Here is a 15,817-nt window from a genome sequence, read left to right as displayed (position 1 = left end):
ACACACACCCCAGCTGGTCTCAGCTGATCCCTTTGCTACAGTGTGTGCACAGGCCAGGGAGTGGGGGCTGGGCCAGCTTCGCAGTGCTTAGCTCTGGTGCCTCTCCGAGCTCGCAGAGGGGTTTGCGGAGTGGGGGGGGGCCGCCCCCTCCCCCCCGCTTGGACCCAGCCTTGGGCTTCTGACACAGCAAATCTGGCATTGTGGGGGTATGGTGCGTGGGGAGAGAAAGCCCCTGGTATCGGGCAGTAGCTTCCACCACATAATCAAATGTGGTAGAAACATCATCTGTACACATGTAACACTTACCACTACAGCATTAGTCAGTCTGAATCCCTTGCAAGACCCAAGAGGCCCACATTTTTTTTAAACATTTTGTCTTCGCCCTTTTGTCGGCGCTTTTTTAAATGCAAAATAACACACGTACTTATAAAACAATATCATTGTTGTGTTTTTATTTTAAGTACAAAATAAATATAATGAATTTTAAAGTATGTAATTAGTAATTTGATGTGTCGGGTGGAGCCTTTTTTTTAATGTGTTCGCTCTCCCTGATGTTAGAATCTGGCTATGCCCCTGCTGTGGAGTTTTTATAGCATATTGGTGGGGGCCTCAGAAAGAAAAGGTTGAGAACCCCTGTTCTACTCTATATAAAAATTTGATGAACTTGAATATAGAGGATCAGATTAGTATTGAAGGGGTAGGAAAACTCACAAAATGGATGGGGCCACACTGGTAAAGGAATGCAGTGTATCATGGGGGGGACATAAAATAAAACCTGTAAAGTATTTTAGCACAGCAGCCTGACTCTGGCTGAGCACTAAAGGGTCCTCTGACACAAAAACAAAACAAACATTTTCTGGACTCTGCTAGGATCATTCACTTTATGGTGGCAATGTGCTCTTGGAATAGGTATCTAAGTTAATCTTTTGTAATTTTTCCCCTTATTTAGTTGAACTCAACCCTGTCTGTCTTAATTTGATTTTTAAACCTGGTTTATATTGCTTTAGCTTAGCTTCACAGGGACAGTTTAAAGTCACACCTTTATTTAAATTTGCACAACTCTGGATATACATTAAGACCTAAAATAGTTTTTTAGAAGCTTCTGGTTGTATACATAGCTTCTACCTATATAAAATAAGCCTGATCCAGTTGAGGGTGCTGTGTGAGATGTATCCAATCAAACTTTTAACTGATTGCTAGTTGCTAGGCCATTTTAGTGGCAGATATTGAGAGATTTGTATGGTTCTTTTAGAACTATATTTTGTATAGTATTTTCAGATGTCTATTTTTATTTCTATTTAATATGTCTATGGGCTGAGGTGATGGATATCATTTATACATGTAGACTAGTAGATAGCAGTTGTGGATTTTTAAATATGTAGGATGAATTTTCACAAACACTGCAATACATGGAAATATGCAGATTAATCTGTACCCAAAAAATAAAGCATATACATTTTTAAGAATGTGGATCAAAACTTAAGAGTTTCTTGGCTAAGACCCTAATCCTGCCATGACTTTTGCACTTGCTTTCTGCACATGAGTAGACCTATTGTCTTCAGTGGAATTGGTTGCATGTAAATCTTTGCAGGATGTAGGCCTAAAGAACTATATGACGTTAGCCCCCTTCCATAAATGTCTCCACAGCCAATTCTGTGGCCCCAGGTGCAAGTATACTCATGCTGACTATAGCTTGCTTCTGTTTCTGACTCTAATATTAGTTAAAAGGTTCAGTGCTGTACAGTGTTGGTTTGGGACTGCTCACCGTTTTCCTTTGAAAACGGAAATGTGGTGTGCACTCTGAATTCCTATTCAACATCTCTCAGGTTCTTTGAACCCTGTAGTACCATTGAATTGAAGAAAGTGAGAAGATAGTTTAAGCACTTGTTCAGGTGGTTTTGTTTAAATCTTAGTTGTTTGTAAGAAAAAAAATTCTATATTCTTTGTATGACTTTGGGGATATATTTTACCTCACAGTACACAAGGTGTTGGCAGGAAATGTTAGTGCAAAACACTTCCCTCACCAAATGTGTCCATTTTGCCAGTGTTGCATACTTACTATAGTGGAAGAAGCTGTTGCATTTACTATAGTTGTGAATGTATTTGATGAGTGCCAGAAGGATCCTCTGTAACTGGACTTTCAGCTAATTACTAGACAGAAGAAACATATTGGAAAAAACTACTAATCAATAACATCTGAAATGTACATGTTACACTTCGATAAGAACTGAGCTGCAATGGAATAATACTGTTAACTAGATATGATCCCAGTAATCAAGTTATTGTCTGGATCTGAATTTCCTAAAAATTTGTGGGTGAGGTTTGGCTCTGGTGTTTCTTCTTAGGCCCATCTCTAGTTTTTACCTCCCTAATTGCAGAGGAGTATATAAACTATAAATCATTTTATGCTAACTGTAGGCCCGAAGTTGGATATTGGACACAATTTCCATAAGTCAGGATTCAGTTATTACAGTGGCAGTTATCCTAGTTAAGTCTGAAATGCATCTCCTGTTGTCAACTGCAGTCTCTCTTTTTATTTTTTTACTATTAAATAGTTACTGATAACATTCTCAAACACCTTTTGGGCTGAAAAGAAATGTTTTTCATGGTTTTTATAGGTCAGAGGTGAAAAAACAACAACAAAAACCTTTCACCAAAATCTATTAAGCCTTTTTTTTGAGAGAGAGAGAGAGAGAGGTGTATGCAGTGACAGACCAACCATTTTCTTCCATGTGCTCCTGTCAGATATTTTTAGCAAGTGTAATTCAGCAATAACCAGGGTGGGGGCTGAAGATATTTGTGTGTTTAAAAAAAAAAAGGTCCTGCAAGGTAAACAACACTTCTTAGCTGAAACATATGTTCCACACTGTACATTGATAGCATGTTCTTATCACAATAAGTACAGTCTCTATGAAATCTATAGTAAAGACCTTTTGCTGTCTTACTGGGCAAATCCAGGAGAGAAGTCTCTGATAACACAGACATGAGGCTGAGAAGAGATCGGAAGCACCAGGCACAATGACCCATGATCTGTTTATCACAACTGCACCCATTGTGGCTGGTTGGTTTGTGACTGAGCTAAAACATGTAAAAAATTGACATACCCAGTCAAAAAGATTCTTGATGCATGCTCTGTCTCTCTTCTTTTGTAAAACCTGTGGGAGCTGGTGAAGAAGGAAATTTATGAGGTTCCCCTTGAACAGTTTCTCTCACAATGTCCTCTTAGAAGGATGATGAAAGTTGGTATCCCTGCTCTTTGCAGGTCTTCAAAACAGCTGGATCTCCAGGGATCTGTAGATTCCAAGGATCACAGGAGGCTCTGTGCCTCCACTAAGCTGTCTGCCCCGGCTATTCCTCCCCATCACTGGCTTCTTGGCAGCACGGCTGTAATGGAGCTGCCCTACCAGGAATAATGCCGTAGTCACAGTTGTCCCTTGTCACACTATTAAGGGAGATCCCTGCCATGGAGTTGTCGTCTCAGGAGACAGCGGGGGAAACTGAGCAACTGACTGACTAGAGGAACAGTGAAACAGTGCTGTCAAAAATACAAATGAGAGAGGCAACTTTTTTTTCCCTTTCATTTCTGTAGGAATCAGGTGTTAACTTGTAACCGGAGCAGGGACAAGCCAGGGGACCAGACATGTAATGTGTAACTTGCTGCTGTGGTTCAAAGCGTGGCTGTTAACGAAATACAAGACACACACACACACATCTAAATAAGCAGCCCTAATTAATGACTTGCGTTCTGTATCTGCATGTGCTCAGAGTCTCTATTTCTAAGAGCCCAAGCCTGCTTGCTGGGAATTCCCTGTGTTTGACAGCAGTGGCGCTTAGGCTGTGTGAGGAATGAGGGTAGGGGTGGCAGGTTTGTAGAAATTTTGGTGGTGCCCGGAACCTGCCCCCCAAACTCCGCCCCCCACCTGCCTAAGGCTCCGGGAGGGAGTTTGGGTGGAGGGAGGAGGTCTGGGGTGCAGGGCCTGGGCTGGGACAGGGGATTGGGGTGCAGGCTCTGGGAGGTAGTTTGGGTGCAGAGGGGGTGAGAGGTTGGCATCTGGGAGGGAGTTTGGGTGGGGAAGGGGGTCTGGGGTGCAAGCTCCGGAGTTCGGTTGCTGGGTGCAGGCTCCGAGCTGGGGCAGCGGGTGGGGGTGCAGGAAGGGGTGAGGGGTGCAGGCTCCGGGAGGGAGTTTGGGGGCAGGAGAAGGTGTGTGGGAAGGGGGTGGGTGTGCAAGCTCTGGGATGGAGCTTGGGGGTGGGAGGGGATGTGGAGGGAGGGTGTGCAGGGGTGAGGGGTTTGGGGTGAGGGGTTCATGATGCAGGAGGGGGTTCAGGGCTGGGGCACAGGGTTAGGGTGCAGGGGGATGAGGGCTCTGGCTGGGAATGGGGTTTTGGAAGGGCTCAGGGCTAGGGCTGGAGATGAGGGGTTTGGGATGTGGGAGGGGCTCAGGGCTGGGGCAGAGAGTTGCAGGGGCGGTGAAGGCTCTGGCTGGGGGTGCAGGCTCTGGGGTGGGGCAGGGCTGGGGATGAGTTTGGGGTGCAGGCAGGCTGCCCCAGGGCTGGGGCCAGAGAGGACTCCCCCAGCCCTCTCCACGCCAGCAGCACACTCACATTGCACCACTGTCACTAGACATGCTCCAAGGGCCCCTCTCAGGTCCAGGAAGTCCCCTCGCCTCCCCTCTTGGGGGGGCGGGGGGCTGAAATCACATGTGCGCCTCCTCCCCTGCTGCTGCCCCTCACTGGGGGTGAGGGATGGGGGTGTCCCTTACCCAATGTGGGGCAGGCACGGTGACTGCGGGCAGGGGGGCCCCCTGTGCTGGTGGAGGGTCCTGCCAGAAAAAGGAAGGATCCGAGGCAGAAGCGCAGGGGCAGGGCAGGCCGGTTGGGGGGCACTAGGACCCAGCGGGGGCAGTTCATGCCGGGAGCCAGAAGAGCGGAGTCAGTGTGGAGCTGCAGGGGAGAGGGACCCCAGGGAGGTGTGTAGGGGCAGCAAGTGGAGGCTGAGGACACTAGGGGGAGGTGCAGGGGAAGAGACCCAGCCCCAAACGTTGGTGGAGCCGGGCCCCCGGGCCCTGAATACTGCTGGAGCACGGGGACCACGAGTCCAAATAACTCGCTGCCCCTGAATGAGGGGGTCAAGGCCGCCCCTTCTCTGAGCTGTCCCAGGGACTGTGGGAAAGGAGCCCTGGCATAAGATGCAATCGCCCCGCAAGACCCATACGTGCCCCGGGGCCGGCCCCGCCTCACGGGGAGGAAATACATGGAGGCCTGTGAGGCGCTCAGCTGCTGGGGGGAGGGGCGGGAAAGGGAGCCAAGTCAGCCCGTCCCCTGGGCAGAGAGGGCGGGAAACCCCGAGCTACGGGCTGCTTAGCCGCCCTCTCCCCGCCCTGCTACTGCGGGCGCGGCTCTGATTGGCTGCCCCGCGCCGGGAAGGTTCGGGGGTGGAAGGTCGGGACTCCCCCGTGCCAAGGTTTCCGCTGCAGCGCGGCTCCAGGCCGGGGAGGGCAGGTCAGTGCGGCGGGGGACAGGGCGCCTCGTGGCCGCGGGCCTGCAGGGTACTGGTCTGCAGTCCCACACGCCCGGCCCTGGGGCTCCCTGGGTGGGGGGAAGCGAGGGGGCAAGTACCTGGCTTTGTACCTCTCGCTTGGTGCTGAGCCGAGCTGTACGCGGGCAGTGGGGCGGGGGTTGAGCTAGGCTGTGCTGCGGGGAGGAGGTGCCAGTATTCGGGAGTGAGGTGTTTTCTGTGTGTTGCGGTTGGGGACCCCAGACTCTGGAGATGGTGACGTTCCCCTCTGGTCATGGCTGGTTCCTCGCCCTGCCAGGGCAGGACTGTTCTCTATTTGCTTCGCGAACTGCTTTCCTGTAGTCACTCTGCATCCCTCTGGGGTGATCGCAGGGGTCTGTCAACCCATCTTACAAAACCGAGCCTGAACCAGCCCCCACCTCTGAGTTTCCCCAGACTGTGGGGAGGTTTGGATCCAGATTTGTGGCTGGCACCTGTGTGCGTACTGGGCTGAACCCAAACCTAGATCTAGACACCCCTGAGCCTGGAGAAAGTTCAGATCCAGATCTGATCATGGCAACATGGCCCAGTCTCTGGCTTTTCAGGGAAGTTCTGGGCTAGAGCTATTGCAGGACGATGAGGGTTTTTTTACCCCTTATAGGGACTTGCTTAAGATGCTTGACATGGAAACATTACCAATGGCCTCTGTTAAGGAGCAGCTTTAGTGCATCTGTCTCAAACCATTAGACACTGAACCATCTTCCTAACACATTGCTTCTCCTTGGGCTTCAGGTTCGGTGTTCATCAAACGCATTTAAAATCTATTTTTATATTCTGTACTTAATGTGTGTGATATCCTTTCACTTAGTCCAGAACTGTTAATTCATATGGGATGTTTCTCCCTCACACTTGCATCCAGATACACTAGTATCATGATATATGCTTTCATGTTCTTAGGATTTTAAGTTTGTGGTGTATGTTTGTTCTTGTTTCTCAGTGATTGCCAATAATTGTCTAAAAACAAAGCCGTATAGGGAAGTTTGCATTACTGTTGCCCAACCTTTAGTCATTATACATAATCTGTACATTATACATAGAGGACTTCGTTTCAAGTGTTATCAAGCTAATACCTTTGTGAGCATTAAAGTAAGTTAAAAATAAATATAAATTGTATAAAAACTGGGTAAAGGAAGGAGGGAATGAAAAGAATTAATATAGCTCTGATTTCCTTGTTATGTTCCCAGAATGGGTTTGGACTGGATCGGTTTTGGCTATGCAGCATTGGTTACATCAGGTGGAATAATTGGCTATGCAAAAGCAGGTATAGTATTGATAAATCCTCAAAAACTCTGGTGCATAATTGAATCAGATGTTGGGAAATGGAACCAGCCTCCCCACGCCAAAGCAAAATATCAAGTCTTCTGCACAGTGTAACTTCTTATAAAAACAGGTTATCTAAATATTCATGCTGTTCTTAACTTTGACAGTTTAAGGTTTATGCAAAACTTTCACTGTAATTGGGAGTGGAGAGCTGTATTATTTGAGTTGGTGTTCTTTTGTGATAAGCTCACAATCAGGCATACCAGTCGTCTCCTGATGGCCTTTATGTTCTTTGGGTGAATCGCAGTAAGCTTACTTCGGAAAGGCTTTATTGCTGATGTCTTGAATATCAATGACCTACTTATATATTTTCAGAGAACATATAAAAAGATTAATTGTTAGTAGTTTTTAATTTTGTTTTTTATAATTGATACTAGCACCATCTTGTACACTACAAATGGTCCCCTATCACTTCTACAAATGGTACATTTAGAAGAGTAACTGCAAGTATTTAGAGAGCTCAGCTTTCCATTTTAACCTTTCTGTAAGTAGTGTGACTTGTTTGTGCTGTCAGAATTATTTAGCAATATTTCTTTGCAGAGCTGCATTGAATATACTTGCACTTGGAACTTTATTCCCTGATCTGCTTGCTCCAGTTCTGCTTTTCTTGGTTTTCATTCCTTCATACAGAACTGTGGATCATCAGCTGTAAAATTCTTGCAATGGGAGGCCTCAATTTATGTGGAAACCCTCATTCAATTTTTAGGATAGACCCATGTTTAATGTGGACTGAGGAGATTGCTGTTACCCGAGGACCTGCTCCTATATCACTGAATTCAGTGGGAGTTTTGCCCACAAATGTGAATAAATTGGAGCGCCAGAGAGCTTGTTAATGTGCTTCCACTAGCTTGTTTCATCCTGTAGATGACCAGTCAGGATGGAGGTAATGAACAACATTTGGAACTTACACTGACCTTTTGATCAGTATTTCTCAGAGCACTTTACAAAATGGTAAGCATTATTATCCTCTGTTTCCAGATGGGGAAACTGAGATCCAGAATTTAAGTGATCTGTTCGAGGTCATGTGGTAATTAAGTGGCAAAGCCAGAAATGGAACCCAGGTCTCCTGACTCCCAGTCTGAGAGGAAAGAGGATTTTTTTTCTTTTTGAGGGGAGGAGTAAAAGCAAGTGAGGTGACTTGACAGGGGAATGAGAGACTGCTAATAACTGAGACCTGTCTGTGCCAGTAGAAGTACAGGACCGCATGTTAAAAATAAAGGAAGAGTAGCTGAGTAAATGGCCCTGTCCATCATTATATTCACTTTATTCTATAGCCATCTACTTTTAACTTAAACCTGAAAATGTTCAACCAGTCAGATCACCAGAGGTGAAAGTAAGCCAGTATGGTACGGCGTACTGGCAAGAGCCAGTATGCCGTGCCGGACCGCACCGGCTTCCGCGGTGGGGATTTAAAGGGCTCGGAGCTCCCTGCTGCTTTGGGGAGCCCAGAGCCCTTTAAATCCCCCCCGCAGCTCCAGCAGCCGGGCTGGGGCTGGGATTTAAAGGGCTCAGAGCTCCCACCGCAGCGGGGAGCCCAGAGCCCTTTGAATCCCGCCCGCAGCTCCGGCGGCTGGGCCGGGGCCGGGATTTAAAGGGCTTGGGGCTCCCCGCAGCAGCGGGAGCTCCGGGCCCTTTAAATCCCAGCCCCAGCCCAGCAAGGCTTGGGGCTCCCCGCAGCCACGGGAGCTCCAGGCCCTTTAATTTGCCCCTGAGCCCTGGGGGCTCCCAGCCACCTCTGCAGCTGGGAGCCCCGGGTTGACTTAAAGGCCCTGGGGCTCCCAGCCACAGCCGGTGCCCCAGGGCCTTTAAACCTTGAGAGGCCCCGCCTCTTCCAGATGAGGCCACGCCCCCTCAGGACTCTGGCAGTACCGGTAAGTCCTGTAAGATACTTTCACCCCTCCAGATCCAGGGCCGGCTCCAGGCACCAGCCTGACAAGCAGGTGCTTGGGGCGGCCGCTCCGGCGAGGGGTGGCACATCCAGGTATTCGGCGGCAATTCGGCGGACGGTCCCTCACTCCCGCTGGGAGCAAAGGACCTCCTGCCGAATTGCCGCCGCGGGTCGCGATCGCAATTGCAATCGCGGCTTTTTTTTTTTTTTTTTGGCTGCTTGGGGCAGCCAAAACCCTGGAGCCGGCCCTGTGCAGATCACTGACCATTCTGATATCCTTGCAAAAAAGAGAGGCCTTATATAATGATGTCACCATTGACAGAGTGGGCTCTTTAATCATTCTTTTCTTTTTTTAAAAATGTTCTCTCTAAATTACTTCTACTGTATATTCCTGGGTGAAGATTCTTATGATCTTGCAATATTACATTCATATATCAAATCTATTATTGTAGTGCAAATCTAGGGAGCATTCTCTTTCTTCATCTCTTATAGGCGGTGCTCCTACTTGACTGTTCATATATTCAGAATGTCCAAATGTGATGAAGCCAAACAAAACCTTAAGTTATTACATACACAAGTACTGAAACATATCTTGCCTATGTTGTATTCAATGGGGTGCTCCCAAACCAATCTGCAGGCATGCCAGGGAAATCTTGGCATCATGCCGCCTAACCCGCTCCCCGCCTCCCACCCCCTGCCCAGTTGTGTCATGGAATGGGGGGGGGGGGGGCGGGGAAGCAGGTACCATGTGTGAGTAGTTGTGGGCATGGGCATCTCATTAGTGTAAATCATTGAGGCAAAATTCAGGTATGTCGTGGCCATTCTGCAGAAAATCAGTTATGCCACATTTGCAGGAGAAACTGTAGCTACGCTACTGAGGCTGCTGAACTGGATGGGAATAGAGTAGCCACTTGCTAATGTGCATGTCTTTTCCTTACACAAATGAGTATATCCTGCACCTTCTCTCTCTCCATCCCCTGCTTTATCCTAAATGTGGGATCTGAACCAATAGTGCAGCTGATGTGTTGATGACTAAAGAATGATCAGCTTCCTAAGTGCTCCTCATTCTGGTACACTTGGAGTAAAGACTTTTATCATACTGGCCTGACGATTTCAGATCATTTTAATGGTGACCTGCAAATGGAACAGACGGAATGCTATCGCCATTAGCAATAGGTGTGGAATGCTCCTTTTGGCATGATTGATGAAGGCATTCAGCACTCATTAAAGGTGATGACATTTTGTCAATTCCATTTACAGGTTATCTACAAATCACTGAGGATAGGACTGGAAATAGCATCTATCTTCTCTCAATAGTGCCGGGTTATCTTTTGCACTAAGGACCAGATCTAAAGCCCACTCAAGTCCATGGAATCTTTTTTTCCATTGTCTTCAATGGTTTTGGATTTGGGCCTTATGTGTGTTTAACCTTGAATACTTCTATTGTTGGTGCCTTCTAGCCCTTCTTGGTAAATTGTCTAATCGACTTGCCTGGCTAGTTTAAACTCCCTTTTTCTAATCTCAGGCCATTGCTATGTGAGATCTGTACCACCCAACATAGTTAATACCTTTATTTCATGCTAGTACCTCACAAGAGCTTCTGGAAACTTTTTTTTGTGGGGGGGGAGAAGTTCTTTTACCCATCAAAGGTCATGTCTGATGCTTTTATTCTAGTGACTCTTTTTGTGTTTGTAATTTATCAATGACTTATTTGCATGTTAAAGAACTAAATGCTGTCATGTTACCTGCAACTAATCTAGAGTTATTTGGTACTTTGTTAGGATCTGTATAATGACTTTCTTAATAAAAGCCAACCTATTCAAATATTAACATCCTCTCACATTAGATCTAAATTCTAGTCTACCTTATAACAGTGAACAGACATGATTATTTTGTTTGACTACTTGGTTAATAGACCAAAGTTTATGTCTGATCTTCTAATAAATGCAGTATGTTTGATTTATTCAAGGTAGTGTCCCATCTCTAGCTGCTGGTCTTCTCTTCGGGAGCTTAGCTGGACTGGGTGCTTACCAGCTGTCTCAGAATCCAAAAAATGTGTGGCTTTCTCTGAGTGAGTCTACTTTAAAATATCTATGTAAAACAAACTTACTGTTATGTTAATAACACTTCAAGGGTGTATATTATGGTGCAGCAGTAGTGTGCACCATAGTTAAGATTGTGCTCCAAAGTTCAATTTTAACAGGGCATTTAAAACCTTTATTTTGTAAAACTCTCACTGAAATGGCAAAAAGCAACGCATAGAATAAAACTTAGAGCACTATTTGAATTTTTCATGATGGTTTCATGAAAAATGAATTGATAGAGAGAATGAGAGCTTTTAAAAAAGTATTCCCTTTGGTGTGTCTCCCCCACTCCCTCCCTGCTAGACTGTCTCACTTTTCTTTGTTCTCCTTTTGCAATAAATTTAAATCACTCCAGGCTCTGGCTTTTAGCCACATTGGTGTCTTCATGTACTGATTCCTAGAATATCAATTATACTGTACATCAGGTGAGTTTGTCTGTAGAGCATTGTCTGACATTTTAGCCTTAATGGAAAACATGCGCCAAGCCAAATCTGCCAAATTTTAGTTTTGAAAAAAAATCTGCTGTGGGTATGAATGGTCATCACTTCCAGAAATAGTGAAAGAGAAACCCCCATCAAATGCTGCCAGTAGACTAGAGAGGAAAGAGGAGACTGGGAGGGAGTTCAACTTTCACCTCTTCTACGTGCTGTTTAAATTCCTCTGCAATTCACTATCCCTATTATTGACTACAGCCATGAACCCCTACCTAGAAGACAGTTAAGAAGGAGCTGTTGACACCACCTTTTTTCCCCCCAGCCCCTTTTCTTTTTAAAATAAGTTAATAATTTATGCAAGTTCACTGCAGGTCCAGACCCCAGGTCTAAGATAACAAACCCTAATCTCCACTGCACCCACTGTCTTTCAGAGAGACTAAAACTGTTTTGGGTTATCTTGTCCTTAACAGCTGTAAACCACATTCTTTTCCCAGAGCCAGGGGTTCTGTTTACTAGTCAGCAGTAGAACACTGAATTCGCTTGGAAGTGTGTGTCAAGTCCTCCTCCAGTGGCTGGTCTAGAAAGGAAGTGCTCCTGTAGCTCAAATAATAAGAGCCTAAGTTAAGGGACCTGAAGGTCGAAGAGTTCAAACTCTGCTGCTGCTGGAAGGTGGGGGGTGTATGGTTGCATGCAATTCACATAGTGAAAAAACTACTTTTGGTCAGGGTTTTTTGGTTAAAAATTACAATCTGTAATCTAGTGTGAATCATCAAACTACATGTTTTGTATTGCAGCCACGTGTCACACGTTTTGTTTGTGTAACCCAATGGAGGTAGGGAGTGTTAAGCGTAACCCTCTGTGTCTGATCCACAGAGGATGTCCCTCTGTGACAACTCTCAACTTGAGGGCATACCTCTTCAGAACAAGCTGTAAAAATGCATGCTTTTAGCTCTAAAGGCCATTGGTTCAGTCCTGGGGCTTGGCCAAATTGATGGTTGTCACATGTGCTGGTGTCTCACATTGAGCCATGTGCTTTATACTGGCTGGGAGGAGGGAGCACAATAGGCTGGCGCTTGGGGTGGGGGCAGCATGCAGAGCCCCCTGGCTACTCCTACGCATAGGAGCTGGAGGAGGGACATGCTGCTGCTTCTGGGAGCCGCGCGGAGCCATGGCAGGCGCGGAGTGGGGCAAGCCCCGACCCCACTCTCTGGCTGGAGCACTGGAGCAGGGCAAGCCCCCGACCCCACTCCCCAGTGGGAGCTCGAGGGCCGGATTGAAAGGTCTGATGGGCTGGCTGTGGGCTGTAGTTTGCCCACCCTGATATAAAAACAAAGTTTTTCCCCTTCACATATATCCATGTTTGTAAGGTTTTGAGTGGAGGTGTCTTAACTGCCACTAAATATAATTTTTGTTTGATTACATTTATGATGATCAATCCATTAGGACTTAAGGCAGTTTTAATAAAATATTTGTGAAAGGCAACAAGGTTAAATACTAATTCTGATCAGTATCTTAGACTATAGTTACATACAAACTAGGGATCCATCCTGCAAACCCTAACTTGAGTAAATAGGCCCATTAGAATTATTTGTAGAGTGTTGAGAAGTGGATCTGTGCACAGATGGATCTGCTAATCAAACCCCCATATAGGGAGGTGGTGACAGATGTCTGCCATTCTGCTCACTTTTATGTTTTGCAGTTGTTGCTGTGGGCTTGGTACTCCATGATGGGGCTAAGGATTTCATCCTCCATATGTCTTCTGTGCTGAGGAATGAGTGCCGCACATTTTTCTAATAACTCAGCTCTTTAATTGGAGGGGTGTAGTATTCCATGGTTTGGCCTTTCAGTTTTAGCAGCCTTATGAACTTGGATGGATACTGTGCCAGGAGTAATTGATCAAGATGGATAATGCTCACTCTTAGCTCAGCTAATGGAAGATAGTGCAGGTTCCTGAAATAGGTTAACAATACTAAAGGTATATTTAGCATGCTTCATCTTCAAACACAAATTAACTAATCCTCAGAACATCTCTGAGCAATAGATGAGGAAATATATTTCACTCTCTCTCACACACGCACGCACGAGAATTGGGTAAACAGGTGCACAAATTTAGTGATTTGCCCAAAGACTCGGAGGGAGTCAATACCTGATTTGTGGTTAGAATAACTTATTTCTGATCAAAGATACATCTTTACCAAGGGGACTTTAGGCATATACAGCATGTGCAGTGTGTAAAACCTGAGTTTAAAGTATTACTCCTTACAGAACAATGTGGGTTTAAAAAAATTTTTTTTTAGAGTTTTCTTGATTTTTTTTTTAATATGAAATTAATAATTTTTCACAATCTATTTGATCTTACTTATTACTCCTTTTTTGCTCGCTCTGAGTTAGCATGTCTCTCTTGCGCACATACCTCTGAAATAGTTCTGACTGGTCATCTGATCTTTCATTTAGTTGCATCTGGAACACTGACTGGAGTTATGGGAATGAGATTTTACAACTCTGGAAAAGTCATGCCTGCAGGTCTAATTGCTGGTGCCAGGTACTACACCACATGCTGTTTCTAATCTTACTCCATATGCTCAAGTCACTCCTATTTAATTACATTGGGGTTAAATTACTGTATTCTAAGATTATAAAATATTTAAATAAGAGTCCATGTATCTTTTTAAAACCAGATCATTTCAGTTTTCTACTTGCTTATGTTTCTCGGGGAAGTATTTGGAAGTTTGCTCTGCACTTTTTTAAATTCAGTGAACTTACAATGTTTTCCTTTAAACAGTCTGCTAATGGTTGGGAGACTTGGATTGAAGATGATTGAAAAGCCCCATGACCCATAATGGTGAACGTCATGTGACTTAATGTGTCAATAGGAAGCCTGAAAATTCAGCTGCCTGAATGTACAGAGAGTACACAACTGTTCTTACATCAAATAATTTTTTTTTCTTTTTTTTTCTAAGATTGGGGGGAAATTGATGGGATGGATGGGTGTTAAGTATACAAAATGTCATTGTTTCAGCATTCAATATTTATCCCTACTTTGTCCTGAGAAGTTGGGTTAGTGTTAATTTAAATTTCTCCTAATACATCTTTCATTAACCACTCCCATTTTGAGCAGTCCAAAAAAATATATATATATATAGACAACATACGAGGGAGAGAGGGAACTGGTGCCTAACGTCATGATAAAGAAAATTCCCACTCTGGGCCAACAGGAGTACTTGGTCAAATACAATATAAATATATATGGTTACTCTGCATGCAAACTATCAGAATGCTTTACCTGACTGCAGTTTGGCTGTAAGAATGTGTCTAACACCAGCTGAATATTTTATTGCAAAATTATGTTGAGCAAAATGTCATTTAAAGGAGATTGATTTTTATACTAATAAAAACTGAGAACTTATATTGCAAAACTATTTCCTTTATTGGGCAAGTCTGGGTTGGGGCTAGTTTGTGCCCTTCCTGTGGCTTACCTTTTCTTTTCTTAAGGAAATCTTTTCAGTGTACTGTTCTCCATATGCAGTCTTTGATCATGTAAAGAAAGATAACTCTTAAATGGAGGGGAAGAAGACAGAATTAAGTGTGTACATTGTGTTAATACTGCATTAAAGACTCTTTAAAGAAGAAACCTCTATTGTGGATAATTTCAGCAAGATTTATGCAAGAGTATTTGAACAGTTGATGTCTGCCTAAAATACACATCCCTTGCATATTCTATTCTGAATATAAAATAAGTTCTGTAGTTCTGGTCTTCCCAGGGCCGGCGCAACCACTAGGCGGACTAGGCAGCTGCCTAAGGCGCCAAGTGGTTGGGGGCGCCAAAAAGCGGTGCCCCAAACATTTTTTTTTTTTTTTAAACAGCGGAGCACAAGGCTGCCGCTGCTCCCTGCCTCCCAAGGGGCTGACTGTGGCGTGGCCAGTCCCTCCCCCCGGGGGAGCAGCTGTGGTGGAGCGGAGAAGGGGAGGGTCTAGCGCTAGCAGTTGCGCCTTCTTCCCTGCGCCGCGGGCCGAGTCGGGCTCCCTGCCACCCCCAGGGTTCTCAGCGGCAGCGGCGGCAAGCTCGGGCGCAGGGGGGTGGCTGGCTGCCTATGCTGCCGCTGAGAGCCCAGGGGTGGCGGAGAGCCCAGCTCGGCCCACGGCGCGGGGAAGAAGGCGCAGCTGCACTCTGCTCTTCGGGCGGAGAAGCTGGGTGTCTACTCTGCCTGCAAGATACCTAGCCGGGCCTCAGGGAGCTGCACGGGCCCGCGAAGCTCCGGGGGGTAGGCAGGTCCAGTCCCTGGCCTGGGGAATGGTGTATGTGGGAGCAACCTGGGCACCCCTCCCCCAGCCAGCGCCACCCCCTCCAACACCAGCCGACTAGCTACCTTCTCCCCTGTGCACCCCCCCGCCCCAACAACCCACCCTGTCCTGCCACTTTTGCCTCTGGGCAACCTCCACTCAGCAACACCCCACCTACCCCAGCCAGCCACGGTCACCTTCACTCCTGCATCAACCTCGGGACCACCACCCCCACCTGCCATCTCCCTTCTGC

At 46.0% G+C, this 15,817-nt stretch overlaps 1 protein-coding gene across 4 annotated transcripts; it reads left to right on the top strand.

Annotated features, from left to right (window-relative positions):
- Nucleotides 1-4,893: 4,893 nt before the first annotated feature.
- Nucleotides 4,894-14,914, top strand: TMEM14C (transmembrane protein 14C). 4 transcript variants are annotated; one of them, XM_005309977.5, is made up of 5 exons: nucleotides 4,894-4,970; nucleotides 6,742-6,818; nucleotides 10,735-10,836; nucleotides 13,738-13,825; nucleotides 14,066-14,914. In XM_005309977.5, exons 2-5 carry the CDS (start codon nucleotides 6,743-6,745, stop codon nucleotides 14,121-14,123), a joined length of 324 nt encoding a protein of 107 aa, XP_005310034.1. In that variant the 5' UTR covers nucleotides 4,894-4,970; nucleotide 6,742; the 3' UTR covers nucleotides 14,124-14,914. The 4 variants fall into 4 exon arrangements, with proteins under 4 accessions (XP_005310034.1, XP_005310033.1, XP_042716460.1 ...); XM_005309976.5 differs by lacking the exon at nucleotides 4,894-4,970 and adding an exon at nucleotides 5,337-5,502; XM_042860526.2 differs by lacking the exon at nucleotides 4,894-4,970 and adding an exon at nucleotides 5,525-5,549.
- Nucleotides 14,915-15,817: the final 903 nt, after the last annotated feature.

The sequence above is a fragment of the Chrysemys picta genome, chromosome 2 (assembly GCF_011386835.1).
Source record: "Chrysemys picta bellii isolate R12L10 chromosome 2, ASM1138683v2, whole genome shotgun sequence".
In the NCBI taxonomy this organism is placed as follows: Eukaryota; Metazoa; Chordata; order Testudines; family Emydidae; genus Chrysemys; species Chrysemys picta.
This window is presented reverse-complemented; position numbering and strand designations above follow the sequence as displayed.

Excerpts from the sequence above, each read along its gene's own strand:
- TMEM14C (XM_005309977.5), top strand. The coding sequence starts at position 6,743 with ATGGGTTTGGACTGGATCGGTTTTGGCTATGCAGCATTGGTTACATCA. Across the intron at positions 6,819-10,734 it reads AATTGGCTATGCAAAAGCAG|GTAGTGTCCCATCTCTAGCT; the intron begins GTATAGTATTGA and ends GATTTATTCAAG. Across the intron at positions 13,826-14,065 it reads GGTCTAATTGCTGGTGCCAG|TCTGCTAATGGTTGGGAGAC; the intron begins GTACTACACCAC and ends TCCTTTAAACAG.